Here is a 23901-nt window from a genome sequence, read left to right on the forward strand (position 1 = left end):
ATATTAGGATTCAATTTCACATCTCAAGAACAAGATAAACCATCAAGAACTGCCACAAAAATTGGCTGGGCATATCTATGCAAACCAATCATAATATACACAACTGCACAATCTGCTAGAACGAAGCTGGAAATAATTTTTCATGTAACATATAGAGATATTTGTATGACTGTAAACAGAACATCAATTACCTAATCTCATCACTAATTCTCACCAGCATCACTTGTTTAGCGTGATAACATGCAATGTAACACCATTGTCATAAGCTTGCAGCTAGCTAATGAAACCACATTAAACACAAATACAGTGGATCCATAATTGCAAATAAAAAAACATAACTGCGACAGAATGGTAGTCATGTATACCAACAACAGTACACTTTAGCTAATCATAATAGCAGAACCAGAGGAAGAAGGAATCTTCAAACACAGAATACATATCTCGAGTGGTGTCTTGCATGTGCATACTGGAGCATCAGAGTAGTGAGCAAAAGGATCACGGACAGAGAAATCGGAACCTCTCTTGAAGCTCCGAGTGTAACCTCCTTGAGGACCAGAACAACCAGTGGCCACAACCAAGGAGGCCTCACTGGCCCGTTTCATGGACCCCAGAATCTCCAGTTTAGAATCTATCTCTTCCATCGAAGTGAAACCAGCATCCAAATGAATCACCGCCTCCTCTAGCACCAATGCGCTCTCAAAGAAAAATTTGAGGAATGCTAGCTCGCTTTGACCTCCTCGGAAATCATGGAAATCGAGCCGCCTGATGTGTGACTGGATGCATTCTATGGTACCAGACTCGTGCCAGAATTTCAGGTTGAGCTTGCCAGCGGATTGATCAGTTTTCATAGACTGAAAATTCAAGTAAGCATATATTTCATCAGCTACTGATAGCAATTAGCAATATGATGCTAGTACATGATGGTGCAAATGAATGCCAAAAGAAGTGTGAGGGGCTTCACCCGGATGCGGAGGTCGTCAACATTCGGGAAGCATCTGAGGAAACTGGGCATCATCTTGAGATCATTGCGGACTCCGAAACGGACATGCATAGCGAGGACTGTCACGCTTGGTACCATGGTGCTGGGGCTCACTCTTGTCCTAGCCTGCATTTGCAATCAGAACACCCAATTAAGACTTGAGAGGATAAAAATCAAAAATTTACATTGATCGTGTAGTAGGATTAGAGAAATTGAATGATGAGCCACCTTGATAATGGTGTTGCTGAACTCTAGGACGTGATTTCTTGGATGCAAAAATCCCAAATAGCGCAGGTTGGGGGCATGGCCGATCTTGATCTTGGAGCAACTGCCGCCCGGGATCCAAACTTCGGAATGGATGAGCAGGTCAAGGCAGGGGGCGTCTACGACGAAGATTTCTTCAACGAAGGACCCAGTGAGAGCCACTTTCCGAATGCTTTGGCTGACAAGGCGGAGGCGAAACTTTACCAGATTGCCGTGGATAGAGAGCATCTCCAACACGGGGCTCCTGTCGAGGATGAAGTCCAGATCCCTGCTCCCCATGATGACGTTGCAGAGCTCGAGCTCACGGAGGTTAGGGAAACAGGTTTTGCGCGGGAGGCCGACAGTGGAGGGGAACTTCCAGAGGCCGAGGTAGAGGCGGGTGAGTGTGGCCATGGCTAAGAAGGTGGCGGGGAGAGCGGAGTCGAGCGGCCAGCGGCGGTTGACGAGGACGAGATCCTGGATGGCCTTGTCGGCGAGGAGCTGGAGCCAGCACGGGAGCAGGTCATGGAACTCCACCGTGTAGCTGCTGGTGAGGTGGGCGCAGCTGACTGGCCCCGGATGCGTGGCGAGGACGGTGGACACGGCGGAGGCGGCGGGGAAGAGGTCGGCATCGACGAGGACGAGCGGGGCGGAGCGCCAGACCCCACGCCAGCGGCGGGAGAGCGCGGCAGTGCGCGCGGCGTCCTTGACGGGGAGGCGGGAGACGATGTCGGCGAGGAGCGCGTCGGGGAGGCGGCTGACGCGGTCGACGGCGTCGTCGGGAGGGAGGGCGAAGAGGCGGGCGGCGGGGGAGGCGGGAGGGGTGGGGAAGTCGTAGTTGGGCGGGAAAAACAAGCGGGAAAGGAGCGATGCCGAATCATTCAGGTGGTTGTTCAGGAAGTCGGTCACCACCGCCATTACTGGGCCGAGCGTCCCTAGGATGTCAACAAACGACGCCGCCGCCCGCCGGTAGAGACCCTCTGCATCGTCCGGGTCAAGGCCTAGGCGCCGGAACTCGGCCGCCATGGCGGAGTTCGTAGGACCGGGCGACATCCGGGAGTCCATGGCCGCCGCCGCCGGAAGCGCCTGCCGCCTGGGTGGGGGTGAGGGTTTTCAGACCTGTGGAGTGGAGCAGAGCAGCTACGGCGGAGCAGAGCAGAGCTGAGCTGTGGAAAATATGCTCGAAACCGATCCTCGTGGCCCACTAATCAGTCACACAGTTGTTTCTTTCTCTTTAGGGCTTTGTTTGGTACTAGAGTTTTAGGAACTAGATGACCCGTTGCGCTATCGCGCAAATGGCGAAGGCTAACCATAAGGTTTGGCTTATTTTAGTACCAGAGGTTGTAGCGAAGCTCTTCCACCAAGTAAAGGGGTATTAGGGTTAAATGGGCATCCAATTTGAGCTGTAGTAGTATCCGACGGGGTCTGTTCGAGCTCTTCTCTGGTTAATACCGGAGGCTCGCGAGCGCGAAATGTAGCTCTTTCGACTGCAAATGGCAGAGTACCATAAGCATGGTAGCAACCTTTCTCTGCTATGGCGACCAAAGAAGAGAATGGGATAAGACAAAGCGAATTGGCTGCAGCCATATCAGAAAAGAGATGAACACACTTTCTTTCTAAATTTAGTCAACAACATTTTGTCAAAAATTTGACCCAATTGCAAAATAATTTTATTTAGCGAGTAGCACTCCAAGCCCTCCTACAAATTTATAGTCCGCCTCACTCCAAGCTCAGCAACATCAAACCGTGGAGCAGAAAATACTAATTAAATGGAGAACATTTGTCAGTACATTAATAGAACAAATGTTGAACACATGAGTGGTTGAAAAGGCATAATAAAGCGCCAGAAATTGAGAAAGATGGTGATGCAAGCCCCCCTCGCCAGAGGAGAATTGACGGCCTTCCCATCGCCACACCACAAAAACCACAACGAACATGCAAGAAGATTTATGAGCTCAATATCCTGGTCCAGAGAGTAGGTAAGGAATTAGAAAGAGGGGCTCATTATATAGTCAAGCTACATCGCCAAGTTCAGAGAAACTGCAACAGTGCAAAATAACCTGAAAATCAACTAATTCACCAACGAGTTCAAATATTGGATAATCATGGCCATGATACTTATCACATTAAAATATAACTCAGCTATGTACAAAGCCCGTGCAAACAAATATATTAGCTGATAGCCGGAAACCACATAGAGGCCCAAGTTACACAGGAGTAGCCTTACATATGTAAAGCTAGGTTCCATAAGCAAGTATGTAATTAAGCAAACGTTTATTTCTACTTTGAAATCAGTAGCACATGTCTGAACATTGTGCCTAAGTGTACAAAAGGCCTACATAAACTTCAAAACTTCTCCATACACAACAAAAGCATCAGCTAAAATCCATTCATGGAGGAACATTCGGGTGCACTACTTTCAGAATCACCTGCTCGTACAACAACATGATACCCTGGAGGCCTAGAAATAAATCTGTAAATGCACAACTAACAAATCTTCAGGAAACTTATCTGGGAGAGAAGCAAGCAGTTACACCCTCACATCAAGCTGTCCAGGCTAAATGACCGCTCTCTCTGCAATTTAACAAATAAAAACAAAATGGCAAAGAATAACTAAGCTTAGTTGTAGAGCATACCAGTTGATCAGCAAGCATAACCAAAGTTTTGAGCCACAGATTTCTGTTGCAAGAGCTGAAAAGGTCTTCTAGGCTTGGCCCCAACACGGACATAACAAGAACATTGTAGTCACCCTTAGCACCAAACCACTTGACAGTTGATGTCCTGGCTGGACAACCAAGAAATGTATGTTAGCATCACTATGAAAAGGAGCATCTTAAATTTATGAGCCAATAAAAGAAAAGGAGGATGCATTACTTCCGTTCTAAAGTATCCTGCACAACTTTGGCTCGTACTCGTACAATACCCATTCCCGCCACACCACAAAAATCATAATGAATATGCAAAGAAGCTTTATGAGTTCAAAATCCTGGTAATCAGCGGAAGGCTGCAAGAAAAAAAAGATATTTCATCACTTTCAGGAGAGCAGATTTATGCACGTGCACGCACACGCACATGATTTATTTTGCACAACGTAGCAGTTAACATGAATCTATTGATGTATAGCAAGATTAAATGGATTTATTGAATCCTGTAAAAATATACTTTCACATTTGCTCTCTACTGAAAATGATATAAGCAATTGATTTGTGTCAAGTTTATCCCCACACCTTATGATCCCTGTTATATTCGGCCCAGCAATCATCCAAAACAAGACATATTTGAGTAAAAAATTCAGGATGAAATGATAAAGAGAAGCTCAACCAGCGAGGGGAGTTAAATGAGAACAGGCTGATGTGTTCCGACCGGGGTTCGCAGCGCCGTGGACATTGCCGGGGCCGAGCGGTCTGCCAGATCTCGATCCCAGGCCAGCTATGGACGACTTCTCGAGCTCGAGGCGTCGCGCCGCCACCACTCTCCGTGTTGACGCCATCCTAAATGACCATGTTGTATCCAATCCTTCACAACCCTGAAGCAAAGACACAGGTAAAAATCTTCATCTCAAATCGAAATAGAGGAGTGCACAACCAGCTCACCTGCCCTTCACGCTGGAGCAGGGCTCCCATGAATTCGAGGCTGGATGCGAGCCTGCGACCTGCCCCATGGACCCGTTAGTGTGTTCCCCAGCCACCATTCCCTGCAGCTAAAAAGAGAGAGCTGAGAGAGACATGTAAAGAGGAAGAGCGAGGGAGGGGAGGGAGAAGCAAACCGCATGCTGCCGCTCGGCCGCGTCCAGTCACCCCCGTCGCTTCCAACAGCGGGAGCTGTCGCCGCTTCCAACCGGTTCTTCACTTGAGGGGCCGTCCTACCCAGCTTGCTGCCGCTCCATTCCGATTGGGAGGAAGAGAGGAGGCAGCTGATTGGGGGAGGAGAGGAGGCAGTATAAAAATTAGCACTTTAAAGTATAAAAATATACAACATTATTCTTGATAAACACATTCATAATTCAGTTCTGTAAGCTACATTACCTGTGGGTTGCTCAGCAGCCTCTTCAACGTCATAGAAGCTTCCCGTTACCAGTGCCACTCTCATAAGGGGCCATCACCAACTCAGCCTTCTTCGTGTTCTTGCCAAATTGGATCACCAAAAGCACTAATCCTGATAACGGACAGAAAGACATGACAATAATTAATCTAGGCTAACTAAAACCGGAATCTGCAAGTATTCAAACATAATCATCAAGTAATTATGAAAATTAAAATCCTTAAAAATGCACTGGGCATCTTAACTTCCGCTAACATCTCCACATCCACCAGATACATTAGGAATGTATTCTTAATTTTTCCATCAATCTTTAAATTCATATAGAGCATGAAGCTTGGCAAGGTTGCACACGCACCATTTTTACTGGTCCAAAGCAGCACCTAAGTTGTGTATTCTGACCACACCAACATGCAACAAACCCTAGGAACAAGAATGAAGTAGTAAAGCAGAAAGCAACTCAACAAGAGATAACCAAGATAGACCAAACCTTGATTTGGGACCTTGAATTCAGAGCTAGCAAAATGGGAAAGAAGGGATGCTATTTCGGAATGCTTATCCATAATGAAGTGCACAAAAGCCTCAGAACGAATTTTTGGCACTGTTTATTCCAACTAATAACTGTATGCTAAAAATTAAAAGAAAATAGCAATCTACAGGCATAAAAAAGTACAGAATAAACTCATAATGCACCTCTGACTCTTGAATCCAACTATCTACAATCTGTCTGGATGAATTTGCCTCCGCAAGTGTCTCGTATGGCCTGGTATCCTAGCGGTCTTTAGAAGTAGAATGACAGCTATACAGAACTCTTTTACATCAGCCTGTAAGTAAACAAAATGATTGTGAGTGATCTGATAACATACGGAACAAATAAACTAAACGAGGAGGGGTCAAAGATGGAGAGACATACACGGTCTAGAGGAAAAGAAGATGAATTGCAGCTCTGCACTCAGCATCACCAACCCAGCAGAGCATAAACGGCCGGCCACCACCTGCACCAATCCATATCGGCTCAATCCCAATCTGGAAGAAATTATTGCAGAAAAACTCTACAAAAAGAACTGGAAAAGGGGAAAAGGAGACATCATAACCAGCTAGTACCAAACAAGCAAGGGGGAGGACAGCAGAAACCAAGTACCCCTGGCGTCGGCTCCCGCCTTTGCGTGTCCGTGCCGCCGCGCCCCGTGACCCGCGACCCGGGACCGCCCGCTCGCCCCAGCGGCTCCCGTGCCCTGCGCCCCAACCGCGCCACGCCCGGCCCCGACCAGCGCCCTTCAAGCTCCGCCCTCGGCCGCACCTTGCAGTGCGTCTCCCACGCTCCCTTCGCCCCGACCGGGGGCTGTGAAAAGAAAGGAACGATATAGAAATAGAGCACCGTAAGCTAGCAGAACTAAAAAAAACTAAGAATTACCCACTTTGTATCATTTGGCAAGAGGCACTGTAAGCTAGAGCACTGTAAGCTAGCAGAACTAAAAAAAACCGAGCATAATGTCATTGCCCTGATTTTGCTTATAGATTTTCATTAAGAAGAACGAACTGCAGTTACTTTTAGGTAGAAATAGTATCGGCTAAGCTCTCAGCGACAGCGGTTTGTACTGCATCGTGCCATACGTTATTCAAGGTCCAGCAGCCTCTGCATTATAATCTCGGGTGGAGTATAAACTGAGCACGTAGCACACCATCATCCTACAAGGAAAAATAACAGAGCATTGAGTATAAATTATAGAAACACTCCAAGGATACACTCAAAAACTAACCCATGCAATAATTGTTGATTAAATTATCATGATATGCACGGAGATAATAAATGACAGTATGTGCATGTGAAATAAAAGAAACATAGTAAACAATCACATGAGCAAGAATATCATTCATATAGAAATATTAAAAGAAAGACATTAGTTCACATAGAGAAATAAATATGAATATGAACCATGGCCATGATTCCAAAACATACATTACTAACTAAAATGGATGATCTATCTCCACTGTGTACAAAGATTCAAGCAAGTAGTGGGTTATAAGGTTGCATAATATATTGAAACCTGAATACCAAAGTAAAGCATGGAGCGTGACCTTCGTTAGGAGCTCGTGATCATAGGCTCTAGTGAATAGTGCAATTCTAAACATCATATATAACATCTTAAAATTCACATATCATCACAAGAATGGTCTATTAAAATGCATTTAGACGAGTTCCCAATTCGACCATAGGACGGACCAAAAATCCACAAATGCAGTTGTAACTGAAAAAAGCATTGGTTCATTGTACATCCTAGCAACCATTGCAGCAGGCACATCAGAACCGGCTAAAGATTGAGGTTTTGAAGGGAAGAAACCTGCTCTCGCTGTCACCGTGTGGTCCGTGGAGCTCCCAAGCTCTGGCAGCCGCTCCTCTCTGTTGGTCCACTCAGCGGCGTTGGATTGGTGGATCTCTGTAAAGAATTTTGGAACAAAATGTATGCTAAGTTACACTGAAATAAATTCATAAGGAATTTTGGTTAACTCTGGTGGTGACACTGCTGCCATTGCAAATGTCAGGGGAAATCTTCGTTGAAGGAAAGACTTTACTGCCATCCTAAAAATACAAGCTGAGCACCTTCCTCCAATGTTTACTGCACCCTCGACTGGGGAATAATATGAGCATATAAGATGGATGCTGAAATGCTATCACAAAACGCTAACAACATAGCACAGAGATTAAACACGAATATACAAAATTAAATTCTTCCTAGCTTTATAAGACATGTAAGACATGAGGGAATTCTGTCCAAACAGTGGAAGAAGCTCTCCATTTTACCAAAGAATAACAACATACCTCTGAGGCCATTAAGTTTGTGTCTATCTCTGCAGGGTAGGAAGCACACATTTGTGGATTACCACTATCTTTGTCAATATCTCTAAGGATTAAACCAGCATAGTTCCCTGGAAAAAAAATGCAGATTCTTTAGCTGCAGCCCAACTAAACAGAACACGTAAACAATATCTACAAGTTTCTCAGAAATGAGCTGTGCATGGAATCGTTTACAGCATACCCAGAATATGACCAAAGCTACCCGAGGAGAAAAGCTCTGAACAGTTCTACAAATTTCTGACCTATATTTAGGTCCAGATGATAACAATAGAAAAATAAATGAACTGAACAAAAGAGAGGATATTAAACATTTTATTAGCAAGTAGCTGCTGAATGGGAGAACACTGGCCAAAACAGACCTGTTGAGCAAGAAACGCCAATTCAGTGTGTTTGATAGGATCACAAAATTCTACCATTTGTCCCCTTCGTATATCTCTGAAAGCAGGGTGTAAACCATCTACAAAGAGGAACTATTGTTAGCAAATGAAACAGAAGGAAATGAAAAGCCAAAACACAACATACAAAGAAAAGATGCATACGGCGAGAGCTATTGATGTCAGAAAATTGTACCTAGTAGCACATACGAAAGTGGTCATTTCTTTAATGGAGAGCGTAGAGTGGCTATAATCGTTTTATCATATATTTACTTCTGTTTGAAGCAGTATTTGCGAGATGGGCTCTCTCAAAGACATGTTTTGACGGTATTATCCAAACAAGCAATGTATCCACTAAGTCCACCAGACCTACAACAAGAGAACTTCTTCTGAATTCTTGAACAAAATAATATTAAACTAAAGCATCAGCAATATTATTGGGGAAAAATCATGGTAAATTTCTGATTTCCCAATTTGGCTCTTTGAATTCATCCTGCTAAAGTTTGAATTACCATCCTGTGTAATCTTCATTGAATTCATATGGCAAAACTTACGACATCAGACCTGAGTCAAAAGAAAGATTAAGTCCCCATCAGTAAATACGTGAGTGCATGACTACTGAATTAGGGCTATTTGCTACTTAAAAATTTCCATGACCCATGTCTCCATAGGGTAATATTTTATATATAAACTAATTGTGGCAAGTAGAACGACTTTTTTCTAGCTCCCAAAAGGTTAAAAAACCACAACTACCAATTAGCAATGTAATCTTCTAGCTTATAAGGAAATCATCTTGTCCATCATGTAATATCAAACCAAATATTATGTAGAACCTTATAGATCAAATAAATATAGCAGGAGACAATGAAGTACCTTCAGCGGCACTACATCCTTCATCTTATCCATCATGTAGTATCGAACCAAGTATTCTCTAGCATCCTTCGGAAATTGACCCACTGCAAAATTGCATCAACAAGTTGCTTGTCATTCTAGGAGCCAACTATTTCATCCCAAATAACCCACTGCAAAATTGCATCAGAAAGTGCCCAGCCCATTTGATGGCTTCACGAGCTCGGCTACCACACGACCTTCCTTTGTGTCAATAGAGCAAATTGCTGCTATACAAAAAAATTGCAACCACAGAGAGAACATACCTAGGTCTGTAGCAAAGGGACGCCACACCCTCTTCCATTAGGGACACCCACTCCTCTGCCATTCCCTGCAGCCGCGCCCTCATCCGCAAGAAAAGTGAGAGTGGGAGCTGAGATAGATAGAGAGGAAGAGATAGAGAGTGGAGGGAAAAGCAAACCTTGTGTTGCCGCCTGATCCGCGTCTCGCCGCTGTCAAACATACCACGAACAAGAAAGAATAATTAATCTACCCAACACTGAATCCCAGGCACGTGCATGAACAACTGCAAACATCTACATGCCATTCAGTAATTGGCTTATCCGTAAATAAACACTAATCATTTGTTTATCTACAGGAGCATCAACCATAAATATATTCTCCCAGCTCCATATATATTCTAGCGGCGGACGAGAGTATGTGGACTGCAGTATAAAACGTAGCAATATCTGAATCTTGGCCTAGCTCCATAAATATTCTCACTATGGACCAGAGCATGCAGACTGCACTATAATAAACATTACAATTCAACCTGTATAGGCATGTAGTCAACTTCATCTGAAAAGTATGCATTACCATTCTCTTCTAGCTTACTTTTATTCTCTTATGTCCCAAATATGCAGCACTATTATAACTTATGATGTGTTCACAAGAGAGAAGAATAACCTTGGGTCTTCTTGATACTTCCTTCTTCTCTTCTTCCCAGACCTACACATCATGTTTAGAAAAAATCAGTTGGCAATTGAAAAGCAGAGTGCTGGAGGTAGAGAGAAGAGGAGGAGGCAGCAAGGTTTCCGAATAAGATTCACCCGGTACAGCCATCGCGCAGCCCGTCTTCGGCCGTGCCCGGCGCTTCCAGTCGCCACCGCCGGCCTCCGGTCGTCGCGGATCCGCCCCGCGTCGGCCCGTCCCTAGCCGCGCCCGGCGCCTCCGGTCGCCGCCGCCATCTTCCCTCCTTGATCTCGCCGCACGCCAGCGCAGCGGAGCGACGGACGGCGCCTCTTCCCTTCTCCCTGCAGCCGCCGCGTCCAGCTATCGCCGTGTTCGGCCAGCGCCGCACGTCCCCGCCCCAGCCCCATGTGAGGCCGGAGAGGGCACTCCCAGGCCGGAGGAGGAGAGACGGGATTGGGGAGCCAGGGAGAGACGCCCAGCAGCCGCCGCATCCAGACGACGCTGTCGCCGGCCCCCGCGTCGGCCCCCGCGTCCAGCCGTTACGCTGAAGAAGGAGATCTCGAGCTCAAGCCAGTTGTGGACGACCATCTCAAGCCACTCACCACGCGCCGCCGCCATCCTCCGTGCGCGCTCCTGCAACGCCTCCTTCGGCCCGTCAGCGCGGCTGTCCCCGTCCGGCTCCATCCACTCGCGAAGGACCGGGCCGATGCAGGTCCGCCTCCCTCCTCCTCCCGCACGTTATCTCCGCCGCCGACACGGGCAAACAAGGGGAACGATGGGCGCAGCTGCGGGGATTTTTTCACCACGGGAGCGATCTAGGGTTTTGACCCATCTCCACGCGCACAGGAAAATGGGGAAGAAACGCGACGCGAACGAGCAGCGTCGTTGCCTCTGCTAGCCGACCCCACCCACGACTGGTCCCATAAGTCATTGGCTCGTTTCAAAGAGAAGAAAGTGCAGAAAAAATTACAGCAACAAACGGTTGTAGTGAAAAGTGGGGAACGAATTTACAGTGGCAAGGCCAAACGGACGGATCAGATTCGTTTGCCCCTTTCAGACCCCCTGGTTGAGAGGGTAGTCTTTGAACATTTATAGGAGAAATTAGCGGGGATAATCCGCTCCAAACTTCAAATCCCCACTTATCCCCAATACATGTTTGGTGATAGAGTATAAGCGAGTTTAATCTCCACTTATCCCCACTTTCCCCAAATTTGGTGTAATTTTTTCAATCCCCAATACACCCTACCTAGTTAATTGGAGATGGGGTTTTGTGGGGATTAGGTGACAACAGTGATTCACCCAATACTCTAGAGTATTATCCCCACTAATCCCCATTAAAACACCAGTACCAAACATGGCCTTAGGCGATTATAAGAGCATCTCCAGCCGCGTTGATGACCCACAAGTATAGGGGATCGCAACAGTCTTCGGGGGAAGTAAAACCCAATTTATTGATTCGACACAAGGGGAGACAAAGAATACTTGAAAGCCTTAACAGCGGAGTTGTCAATTCAGCTGCACCTGGAAACAGACTTGCTCGCAAGAGTTTATCAGTAGTAACAGTTTTATAGCAGTAGCAGTAGTGAAATAACAGCAGCAGAGTAACAAAGACAGCAATAGTGATTATAGTAAACAGCAGGATTAAAATACTGTAGGCACATGGATGGATGACGGACGTTGCATGGATGAGAGAAACTCATGTAACAATCAAAGCAGGGCATTTGCAGATAATAATAAAACGGTATCCAAGTACTAATCAATCAATAGGCATGTGTTCCATATATAGTCGTACGTGCTCGCAATGAGAAACTTGCACAACATCTTTTGTCCTACCAGCCGGTGGCAGCCGGGCCTCTAGGGAATCTACTGGAAATTAAGGTACTCCTTTTAATAGAGCACCGGAGCAAAGCATTAACACTCCGTGAACACATGTGATCCTCATATCACCGCCTTCCCCTTCGGTTGTCCCAATTTCTGTCACTTTGGGGCCTCGGGTTCCGGACAACAATACGTGTATACAACTTGCAGGTAAGATCATAAAACAATGCATATCATCATGAAACAATAACATGTTCAGATCTGAGATCATGGCACTCGGGCCCTAGTGACAAGCATTAAGCATAACAAGTTGCAACAATATCATAAAAGTACCAATTACGGATACTAGGCACTATGCCCTAACAATCTTATGCTATTACATGACCAATCTCATCCAATCCCTACCATCCCCTTCAGCCTACAGCGGGGGAATTACTCACACATGGATGGGGGAAACATGGCTGGTCGATGGAGAGGCGTCGGTGGTGATGATGGCGATGATCTCCTCCAATTCCCCATCCCGGCGAGGTGCCAGAACGGAGTTTCTGGTCCCGAGACGGAGTTTCGCGACGGTGGCGGCGTACTGGATGGTTTCTGGCGACTTCGACTTCCCGTCTCGCGTTTTTAGATCGAAACCCTTAAGTAGTCCAGAGGAGGGCGTCAGAGGCCAGCCGAGGGGGCCACACGCTAGGGCCGCGCGCCCCCCTCCTGGGCCGCGCCGGCCTAGTGTGTGGGGGCCTCGGGCCTCCACCTGGCTTGCCCTTCTGGCTCCGTAGTTCTTCTGGGAAAATAAGACCTTCTGCATAAATTCCGAGGATTTTCCTGAAAGTTGGATTTCTGCACAAAAACGAGACACCAGAGCAATTCTGCTAAAAACAGCGTTAGTCCGTGTTAGTTGTATCCAAAATACACAAATTAGAGGCAAAACAATAGCAAAAGTATTCGGGAAAGTAGATACGTTTTAGACGTATCACGCGTCCAACAAAGCGTCACCTAAAGGGATTTGGGGTGCGTCGAACAAAAAAAAACGTTCCCATCCGCGTCCCCTAAAGCCGCTTTTTGTCCAGCGTGGCCCGATACGGTGTCCGGTGTCCCGAGCCCGTCCCCGCCCCACATGGGACGCTCCGGGCACGCCGGACACAACGAAAAACGAGATGGGCTCCCACCTGTCGGCGACTATTTCCTTAAAACGTTGGTTCACGCCTTTTATTTGTCGTCGCTCCTTGCCTCCCGCGCCTTCCACCCCTCCGCCGCCGCTGGATTTGCCAGCTGTTTCGACGGCTGATCTCTTCTGAGAGTCGTCACCGTCGTCGCGGCTGGCACTCTCGCCGGACGTTTCGCCGCCGCCGCTTCGCCAGCGCATCCTACAACGCGGCGTCAAATCCGTCCCACCTCCACGCACACAAGGTGTTCGAGGACTTGCCAGGTAGGCGCGATTGGCCGTTGTTCGTTGCCTCGTCTACCGCGGCGCAATTTTAACCATCGATTTTGCTTCAGACATGGATAGTGACGACGAGATGCTTGTCCAACTGCTGGAGGACGAGCAAGCCTTCGACGATGACCTCCGGGAGCATTTGCTGATCATCACGTCCCTCCAGGATATGCTTGACGCCGAGGTGGAGAAGAGGAAGAGGCCGTGCCGCGGAGGATCAAGGTCGGGGAGAAAGAAGTCGAATCCCCGGCAGAGGATGGAGGGGCATACCATGCTACACAACGACTACTTCGCAGATGACGCAACACATGCCGACAATTTTCGGCGCCGGTATAGGATGAGCAAGGGTTTGTTCATGAATATCCTCCACGACGTTCGAGAGTTCGACCCCTACTTCAAGCTCAAGCACGACGTTGTAGGCATTGCCGGGTTCTCGTCGATTCAGTAGTGCACCGCCGCCATAAGGATGCTTACATACGGAGCACCTGCCGATACACAGGACGACCACCTTCGCATGAGTGAGTCTGCTACCATTGATTACATGTACAAGTTTTGCCGAGCTGTGGTGGAAATTTTTTGCAAATACTACTTGAGACGACCAACTGAGGAAGAGACTGCAAGGATCATGGCACAAAAATGCTGCCAGAGGATTCCCTGGAATGCTTGGAAGCATCGATTGCATGCACTAGTCATGGAAGAACTGCCCGTTTGCTTGGCAAGGTATATACAAAGGGCGTCATGGATATTGCAGTTTGGTGCTTGAAGCTGTAGGAGATTATGACTTGTGGATTTGGCATTCTTTCTTTGGCATGGAGGGATCACACAATGACATCAACGTGTTGCAGCAGTCTCCGATGTTCAGCAGACTAGTGGGAATGGCATGTTCAACCATGCAACTATGAGATCAATGGTCACCAATATACCAAAGGCTATTATCTAGCCGATGGTATATATCCAAAGTGGGCCATTTTTGTCAAAACAATCTTGGCTCCATCAGATCAGAAGAATTCCCACTTTGTTGCGCGATAGGAGACTTGCAGGAAGGATGTCGAGCGGGCATTTGGTGTGCTTCAAGCTCAATTTGCTATTGTCCGGTACCCTGCTCTAAGCTGGTCTCAGGACCAAATGTGGGAAGTGATGCAGGCTTGTGTGATCACGCATAACATGATCATCGAGGATGACCGCAAGAATCAGGCCAGGAGACATGTTGGTCCCTATGAGTGTCAGGTCCCTCTTGCGGAGGTTGATCATGAGTTACCTGCAGATTTTGTTGATTTCCTCGCCATGCACGCAGAGATCCGTGACATCAATGTTCACGATCAACTTCAAGATGATCTCGTTGAGGATATATGGAGGATCAAAGGATTATCAACAAATGCCGCGGCACCTTGATCTAGCACCATTTATTACATTTGTTTAGTTGTTTTATTGTTTGTTGTATTTTAATTTGATAACAATATCCGCAAACATATTTATTTGTATGCTATATTTAATAAATGGTTGTGTTTTCAAAAACCCTTTAAGAAAAGTTTGGGGGCGACGTTTGGGGGACGCGGCTGGGGAGCGACGTCCCCCAAACGCTCGATCCGGCGTCATTTGGGGGACGGTTTGGGGGACGCGACGGGAGATGCTCTAATACTCTGTAACTATTTGTTTATTTCTGTTGCTCAAGCAAAAAAGTTGTTGATTGCTAAAAAACTAATGGATGATTGCAATATAGTTATCATGGTATACTGTCATTTCTTCTTTGTTACTGCAGTAAAAATGATAGGAGTATCTTTTTCTTCAGAAAATGACAAAAAAAACTACCACAATTGTGGCACTTGTGACATGGAACTACCAAATGTGTTACATTTGTCACATGACTACCTCTTTGGGGCACACCTATGACGCAGAGCACTGATTTTACAATTTGCTCGTCTAAACCGAGTTTTTGACAGCTGTTGTCAGGTTGACGTTGCGCTCACTTGACGGATGGAGGCCAGAGCCGTTAGGGCTCGCGTTAGGGCAGCAGTTAGTTCACATCTCCCTCTCCAGTCAACCACTTCACCCGCACTCGTATAGAAATGGAAGACGGAAGAGGCGGCGGCGACTACTCCGGTGACCCAGTCTTGCACAACGATTCTCTGGCGGATGCTAGCCTAGGTCGATACGCTAGCGCCTCCGCTCTTGGTGATGGTATGGAGGGCTATGTCGATCTTGCCGGTGAAGCCGCGGTAGTTCCGCCGATGCTGCAGTTGCCGCCACCTAGTCCGCACGTCCAGAATCGGAGAAGTGGTGGACATCTGGGGGCAGGACGTCGCAAAATGACCCGACGATCCACTATCTCTACAGTGCTAGCCAGTAAGAATTCTTTGCCCTTGTGTTACAAAAATTGGATTTTGACCTAGGGTTTCTGCTAATTGTGCACAATTATCTTTCTAGAATAATAATGTAGCGTGACTAGAGTGTTAATTTGTATGATAGGGAGCAACCGAAGATGTGGGAGCTGTATTTTCAGTTTGATGGAGCAAAATTCGTTCAGAAAACATTACGTAGGTCATACGTAAGGTTTCTGAATTTGTTCTCCATCATGGATGAAAAGAGATATGGAACGTGTGATTCCTTATATTATGTTAAAAATGAAGGAGTAGGACTGAGTTGATTAAAGCTAGTAGTCAACAATTATAAGTTGTGCTTCATTTCATGTTTCAAGTTTATTTGTTACCCTAAAGATCTTGACAAAGTCGACAAGTCGATGTCGAGACCTTTCCAACAATAAAATAATCCTAAAGGTCTCTACAAAGTCGACGAGTCGATGTCGAGACATTTCCAACAATAAAATAACCCTAAAGATCTCGACAAAGTCGATGAGTCGATGTCGAGACCTTTCCAACAATAAAATAACCCTACAGGTCTCGACAAAGTCGACAAATCGATGTCGAGACCTTTCCAACAATAAAATAATCTAAAAGTTCTCGACAAAGTCGATGCTGAGACCTTTCCAATAATAAAAAAAACTAAAGGTCTCGACAAAATTGACGAGTCGATGCCGAGACCTTTCCAACAGTACAATAACCCTTACATAACACATATGTAAGATCATTCATAACCTGATAAAAGGGAATTCAGTTCAACATCAGGTATCAAATTAAATTGATACAACAAATATTATTCAACATTACAAACCAACATAATTTAGGTCAACATTACAAACCAGACAGAATTTAGTTCAACATTACAAACCAAGGGAATTAAATTCAACATTGCAATCAAATTAAACTTATACACCTTGTAGCTAATATGATATATAGCAACTACTCTTCACACATCTCCTTAATCTTCTTCAGCTTTGCCCTTGTGGCTTCCTTCTGCCTAAAAAAATCCCCAATAATGTATTGGAGCTTCCTCTTCTCTTCTTTCAACTTATCCCTCTCCTTCACTGCCTCTATTCTCAAGCATTTGTGCATATTGCTAGTTGATGCATCAAGTGACTTCTTCTGCTCTAATTCAGCCCTAGCATCAATCAAACCTTGTTCAGCTTGGGCATTCAGATCTAGTATGACCTACTTCTCTGCCACAACTTTATTTATCTCATCTTGGGCATTCCTCGGGTCAATGTGCATCTTTTTCAATCTCATCTTTCAGCTTAAACCTCTTCTCAAGATTATCCAGAGAATCACTAACCCTGCTTTCTTTTTCTTCTAATACAAATTCCAAAGCTTTGACAGTGCTTTCTGAAGTGCAGGTGGCCACTCACCGTCTACCCAAAGATGAAAATCACATGCTGCTTCTCCATCCTGACCTGAACATCCTAAGAACATCCTCCTTGTCTAGCACCCATCAAACGCTACAAATCGTTGAGCTATAGCACCGTGTTTTTAAGTGACAGGTCACTGTCAGCTAATCCGCAGAAATCGGAGTTGTACGTAGTGTTCACACTCTAACATTTCGAAAAAACAGGAAAGAATCAGCCAAAATCATGCTCAAAATCAAAAATCCCCAAATCGACACCCTACAAATTGGACAGATTCGTGTACTCACATCACTGCCGAGGGAGCTCATCTCTGGAGAGGACTCCTCGGCATCACCCCACAAAACCATGGCCGAAATGGTCAGCTACCACCGGAGATCTGCGTCGACAACAAGGGGTCACACTGGGATGGGACAGAGAAGAAACGAGAGGAGGGAGGCGACGACCTAGCCGACTACTTTAACACGCTGCCCTAACGCGAGCCCTAACGGCTCTGGCCTCCGTCCGTCAAGTGAGCGCCACATCGGACTTGACAGTGGGCCACAGCCGCCAGAAACACGGTTAAGACAAGGAAATTGCACAATAAGTGCTCCGCGTAGCGGGCGTGCCTCAAAAGAGGTAGTCATGTGACAAACGTAACACATTTGGTAATTCCGTGTCACAACTGCCGCAATTGTGGTAGTTTTTTGTCATTTACTCTTTTTTCTTAGCACAACTGTGTCCAGATCAGGTTTGCTTTTGATTCATGATTGCTTAGAATCTTTTCCTTGAACTGTTAGGAGTGGTTCTGAGTAAATTGAAATCCGAGCTGAAGAATGCAGGTGATTATCATGGAATCTTCTTTACCAGCACCACTGAAATGCTTGTAGTAAGGTACAATTTGGGATTGGAACTTCAGCATCAGATGGTCAAATGCTGAAACACATGGCTAAGAACTTATTTGCTGCACTGGCTATCGATTCCCCAGAAGGATGTGATCAGACAATAGAAGGCCTAAGCACTGCAAAGCTAAAGCCCAAACCGATGCAAGAATCTCTAAAGGTCAAACTTGTGCAAAAATTCTTGGCAAGGTTAGTTGTGGGTATTGGCCCTGCTCTGTGAGCTGTTGCTTTGATGAGTACGTATATACTTTTTCACTCATACTCAAATCTATAATTTTGATACAAGACTTTCTTCTTTCAGCCCATTTTCTGTCATTTTGAACTTATAAAAATTACTCCCTCCATTCATAGACAACCCTGTGGCATCCATTTATGGACAGAGGTAGTACCTTGTTTAGCTTGTCTGGTGTAGAGCAGAAGCATTAGAAGGATGAGTTTATTCCTACATTGCAGCATTACTGGTTAGGAACAAAGCTACTCTGGACTGATGTTAGAATTTCTTCGAGATTGCTGGTTGAAAAAGCCTCTAAAGGAGAGAGGCAACAACTTACCCACACAACAGCAGATATCTTCAGGCTGCTATCTATTCCTAGTTCATCCTTGACTACCAGTGTTCCTCAAGTTGTTCCTGTAGAATGATGCAAATCACAATGCATTGATGTGAGACAAATACGTGTACCTATATAGGCCACAACCTCAACTATACATGGAAGGAGGTGGGCCCGTCATAAATACAGAAGATACATCGACAGAACTGACGCAAAGACTGGATCGAAAATCCTCGAAGGATGCCGTAGGTAGGCCCTTGGTCATGATGTCTGCAAACTGCTGGGAGGTGGGCACATGAAGAACACGAATGTGGCCAAGAGCCACCTGCTCCCGAACGAAGTGGATGTCCAGCTCGATGTGCTTGGTGCGGCGATGATGAACCGGGTTGGCGGAGAGGTAGACCGCGGAGACATTATCACATTAGACCAAGGTGGCCTTGGCGACGGGAACCGAGAGCTCGCCAAGAAGTTGTCGGAGCCAGGAGACCTCGGCGACGGCGTTGGTGACGCCGCGGTACTCTGCTTCGGCACTGGAGCGAGAGACCGTGGGCTGTCGCTTAGACGACCACGATATAATCGAGGGTCCAAGGTAGACACAATAGCCCGACGTGGAGTGTCACGTATCGGGGCAGCCGGCCCAGTCTGCATCGGAGTAGGCGATGATGTCCATGGCGGTGGAGGCGTGAAGCGAGAGACCAAGATCTATGGTCCCGCAGATGTAGCGAAGTATGCGCTTGACCGCAGTCCAATGAGCATCGCGCAGAGCGTGCATATGGAGGCAGACCTGTTGAACGGCGTACTGGAGCTCTGGGCGTGTCAGAGTGAGGTACTGCAGGGCACCGACGATGGACCGATGGGAGGACGCATCGGGTGCGAGCGCTCCATCCGTAGCGGAGAGCTTGGACCTCGTGTCGACAGGCGTGGCCGTGGCCTTGCAATTAAGCATGCCAGCGCGGTCGAGGAGCTCACGTGCGTACTTGCGCTGGTGCAGGAAGAAGCCATCGGCGCGGCGAACAACCTCGATGCCGAGGAAATAGTGCAGGGGCCCCAAGTTCTTGAGGGCGAACTCAACACGAAGACGGTCGGTGAGGGGTCGAAGAAGGTCCTTGGTGCAAGCCGTCAAGATGATGTCATCGACGTAGAGAAGCAGGTACACGGTGTCGGCGCCTTGGCTGTAGACAAATAGCGAGGCATCGGAGCGTGTCGAGCGGAAGCCGAGGTGATGAAAAAACGCTGCGATGCGCTGGTACCACGCGCGAGGTGCCTGCTTGAGTCCGTATAACAAACGCGGGAACAAGCACACGTGGTCGGGGTGAGTGGTGTCGACGAACCCCGTAGGCTGCTGACAGAAGACCTGCTCCTCAAGGTGACCATGGAGAAAGGCGTTGGACACATCCATCTGATGAACTGGCCAGGCGTGGGAGACCGCAAGCTGAAGGACAGTGCGAATCGTCCCAGGCTTGACAACCGGGACGAAAGTGTCGGTGAAGTCGATGCCGGCTCGCTGACGAAAGGCGCGTACCACCCAGCGCGCCTTATGGCGATCCAGGGTCCCATCAGGATGGAACTTGTGCTTGAAGACCCACTTCTCGGTGATGATGTTGGCGTGGGGCGGTCGAGGGACGAGCTGCCACGTCTGGTTACGCTGCAAGGCATCAAACTCCTCCTGCATGGCCACATACCACATGGGGTCGTGGAGGGCCGCCCGAGCGGAGGCGGGCAGCGGTGACGGTGCAGAGGTCGATGCAGTGCAGACGTACTCATCGGAGGGGTACCACGTACTCGGGCGAGAGATTCCTGCGCGTGCGCGAGTCAGGGGTCCCGCGGCTGGTGGCGGGGGCGGCGGTGAGGGAGCACAGGCGGGCGGCGGCGGAGCGGCACCCGGCGAGGACGAGGCGGCGCCCAGCGAAGACGGCGCGGCGCCCAAGCTGGGGCTCGAGGGCGACGCAGGCGGCGTCGAGGTGGGTGTCGGCGCGGGGTCACCCGAGACATGGCTCGAGGGTGACCCAGAGGGCGGCGAGGCAGCACCCGAGCCAGAGCTCAAGGGGGCTGCGGTGGACGACGCATATAGTGCCTGAGTCCGAGCTCGAGGGCACTGCAGCCGGTGGACCTGCCGGGGTAGGGGGTCGACGCCGGGGACCATCAGTAGTCGAGGGAGGAGTGGCGACCACCTATCTCTGTGTAAAAGGAAAGCAATGCTCATCAAAGTACACGTGCCGAGAGGTGATGACGCGGTGAGAAACCGGATCATAGCAGCGGTAGCCTTTGGTGTTAGCTGGGTAACCAAGAAAGACACAAGGAACGGAGCGCGGGGTGAGTTTGTGAGGGGCGGTGGCGGCGGTACGAGGATAGCAGCGACAACCAAAGATGCAGAGGCCATCATAGGACGGGGGAGACCCGAAAAGAAGATGGTGTGGCGCGTAGTTCCAGCGAGGATGACACGGGCGGAGATTAACTAGGAGGGTGGTGGTAGCGAGGGCGTCTGGCCAAAATGAAGGAGGTATATGGCTGTGGAAGAGAAGGGTGCGGACGCAGTCGTTGAGGGTGCGGAGGACGCGCTCGGCTCGGCCATTCTGCTGGGATGTGTATGGGCTGGTTAGACGAAAAATGGTGACGTGGGAAGCAAGAAGGTAGCGGATGGTGGTGTTGTCAAACTCCTTACCGTTATCGGTTTGGAGGGCATGAATGGGGCGACCGAATTGGGTGAAGACATATGTGTAGAAAGTGGTGAGGGTCTGGGCTACATCGGATTTCTTACGGAGAGGGAACGTCCATACAAAGTGAGAAAAATCATCTAACAGAACAAGATAGTATAGAAAAACATAATTACTAGTAATAGGGGAAGTCCAAACATTGCTATGAATTAACTGAAACAGAAATGACGCAACTGTGGAAGAGCTACGAAAGGGAAGACGTACGTGCTTGCCAACACGACACGCCTCACAGGTGTGAGTATCAAGTTTATTACAAGAAAAAGAAAAACTATTCATGATTTGACGGAGTGTGGCGGGGCTAGGATGTCCCAGGCGAGCATGCCAGAGATCGACGCCGGCGGCAAGAGCGCGAGGTGCAGCGTGAGAGGAAGGAGCCGACTGGACGGGATAGAGATCGCCAGGACTCTCACAGCAGTGCAGAACCATCCAGGTACGGGCGTCCTTTACAGAAAAACCAAACACGTCAAATTCCACAGTTACGAAGTTGTCACGAGAGAGAGTTTTAACAGAGACTAAGTTTTGGACAAGTTGAGGAGAAACAATGACATTATTGAGAGATAAAGGTTTAGAATTAGACGGAAAATTAGTTGAACCTATGTGGGAGATGGGGAGACCAGCACCGTTGCCTACAATGATGCGAGAGGAAGTGGAAGTTGGCGAGGAGGTGGAGAGGTTACCCGGGTGAGCAGCCATGTGTGCGGAGGCACCGGTGTCCATGAACCAGTCACCACCGCCAGTGTAGGAACCCGGAGAGGGCGCGTACTGTAGGGCGGTGTAGAGGGCAGGGTCCCAGGGGGCCGGTGCGGCCGGCGGTGGGGTGGCGTACGTCGCGAAATAGCCGTAGGGCAGGGCGCCGAGGGCCGGCTGCGGTGCGGCGAAGAGAGCCTGATGCGTCGGCGGGCGGGGACCCATGATGCCCGACGCGGGTGGTCGGGGCACCGGCATGGTGTAGGCATGGATGACCCCGGTCCAGGGGTTATAGCCGCCACTCCATGGCGGCGGTGCCTGCGTGTACCCGGGGCGATGTCCTCCTCTGCGACCGCCACGGCCGCGATGGCGGTTGCGAGTGCCACCGCCTCCACCTTGCTGCATCGGCTGAGGAGGCGCGGGGCGCGGTGGGCGCGGGAGGGCGTGGTGGCGGCGGGGTGCCGTGGCTGAACCCGGTAGCGAGGGCGGAGTGGACGGCGCGGGCGCGGATGCCCTTGAGGCGCCGTTCGTCGAGGCGAAGGTAGTCGACGGCGCACTCGAAGGTGGGGTTGGCCATGAGGGTGAGGTTGGAGGCAGCGTTGTCGAGGTCCTCGCTGAGGCCGGAGGTGAGGGTGGAGAGGAGGAGCTCATCGCCGAGGCGGAACCCGAGGTCGTGAAGCTCATCGGAGATGGCCTTGAGACACAGGCAATAGGCGTCTAAGGTCTGATCGCCCTGCGGAGTGCCGAAGAACTCCTGCTGCAAGAAAACAATCCGCTGAAGTTTATTGTTAGTGAAGAGGCCTTTGATCTTGGTCCACACCGTGTGGGCGTCATCGCCCTCACGAATGACAGTCTTGAAGATGTCTGGCGAGATGGTGAGGAAGAGCCAGCGGATGATGGTGGCGTCGATCTCCATCCACTCGGAGTCGCGCCCTGATAACCCACAAGTATAGGGGGTGTATCGTAGTACTTTCGATAAATAAGAGTGTCGAACCCAACGAGGAGAAGAAGGTGTTGACAAGCAGTTTTGATGAAGGATTCACTGTAAATGCTCACAGACAAATATTCAGGGGGTTTTGATATAGCAGATAAATAAAATACAAGTAAGTAAAATGCGAGAGTAATAATTGCAGCGAGTGGCCCAATCCTTTTTAGCACAAAGGACAAGTCGGTTTGTTTACTTATGATGACCAAACGTTCTTTAGAACACACGGGAATTTAGTCTAGTGCTTTCGCTTCATATAGTTGATTAATCTTCATTGTTTTGATAAGTGTTGTGTGGGTGAACCTATGCTAATGCACCGCCCTTCCTAGGACTAATACATACTTGTGATTAAACCCCTTGCAAGCATCCGCAAATACAAGAAAGTAATTAAGATAAATCTAACCACAACCTTAAACTCTGAGATCCTTCTATCCCTCATGCATCGATATACCAACGGGGGTTCAGGTTGCTGTCACTCTGGCAACCCCACAATTGGCAAACGAACACAAGATGCATTCCCCTAGGCCCATAAAGGTGAAGTATCATGTAGTCGACGTTCACATGACACCACTAGAAGAATAACACCACAACTTAAATATCAAACCATTAAATATTACTCAACATAGTTCACTACTAACATTTAGACTTCACCCATGTCCTCAAGAACTAAACGAACTACTCACAAGACATCATATGGAACATGATCAGAGGTGATATGATGATGAATAACAATCTGAACATAAACCTTGGTTCAATGGTTTCACTCAATAGCATCAATAACAAGGAGTAATCAATACCGGGAGAGTTTCCCC

General features: G+C 48.1%; 2 protein-coding genes and 1 long non-coding RNA gene across 3 annotated transcripts; all 3 read right to left on the reverse strand.

Moving 5' to 3' along the window:
• Nucleotides 1-172: 172 nt before the first annotated feature.
• On the reverse strand, nucleotides 173-2325 carry LOC127294344 (F-box/FBD/LRR-repeat protein At5g22660). Its single transcript, XM_051324144.2, has 3 exons — nucleotides 1208-2325; nucleotides 962-1105; nucleotides 173-851 (listed from the first exon to the last, which is right to left on the reverse strand). Exons 1-3 carry the CDS (start codon nucleotides 2285-2287, stop codon nucleotides 381-383), a joined length of 1695 nt encoding a protein of 564 aa, XP_051180104.1. The 5' UTR covers nucleotides 2288-2325; the 3' UTR covers nucleotides 173-380.
• A 5758-nt stretch (nucleotides 2326-8083) lies between these two features.
• LOC127348714 (uncharacterized) lies at nucleotides 8084-8766 on the reverse strand. Its single transcript, XR_007879898.2, has 3 exons — nucleotides 8688-8766; nucleotides 8477-8574; nucleotides 8084-8188 (listed from the first exon to the last, which is right to left on the reverse strand). It is a non-coding gene; the product is annotated as an uncharacterized lncRNA (long non-coding RNA).
• Nucleotides 8767-22393: 13627 nt separating this feature from the next.
• Nucleotides 22394-23020, reverse strand: LOC139839182 (uncharacterized). Its single transcript, XM_071829230.1, has one exon. The coding sequence runs from the start codon at nucleotides 23018-23020 to the stop codon at nucleotides 22394-22396; it is 627 nt and encodes a 208-aa protein (XP_071685331.1).
• Nucleotides 23021-23901: the final 881 nt, after the last annotated feature.

Source organism: Lolium perenne, chromosome 4, assembly GCF_019359855.2.
Source record: "Lolium perenne isolate Kyuss_39 chromosome 4, Kyuss_2.0, whole genome shotgun sequence".
In the NCBI taxonomy this organism is placed as follows: Eukaryota; Viridiplantae; Streptophyta; class Magnoliopsida; order Poales; family Poaceae; genus Lolium; species Lolium perenne.

Bases quoted from the DNA above. Each gene is read 5' to 3' on its own strand.
- LOC127294344 (XM_051324144.2), bottom strand. From the start codon at position 2,287: ATGGACTCCCGGATGTCGCCCGGTCCTACGAACTCCGCCATGGCGGCC. The intron at 1,106-1,207 runs GTGGCTCATCAT...TTGCAAATGCAG, and splicing joins TCAGCAACACCATTATCAAG to GCTAGGACAAGAGTGAGCCC. The intron at 852-961 runs GTGAAGCCCCTC...TTGAATTTTCAG, and splicing joins TTGACGACCTCCGCATCCGG to TCTATGAAAACTGATCAATC.
- LOC139839182 (XM_071829230.1), bottom strand. From the start codon at position 23,020: ATGGAGATCGACGCCACCATCATCCGCTGGCTCTTCCTCACCATCTCG.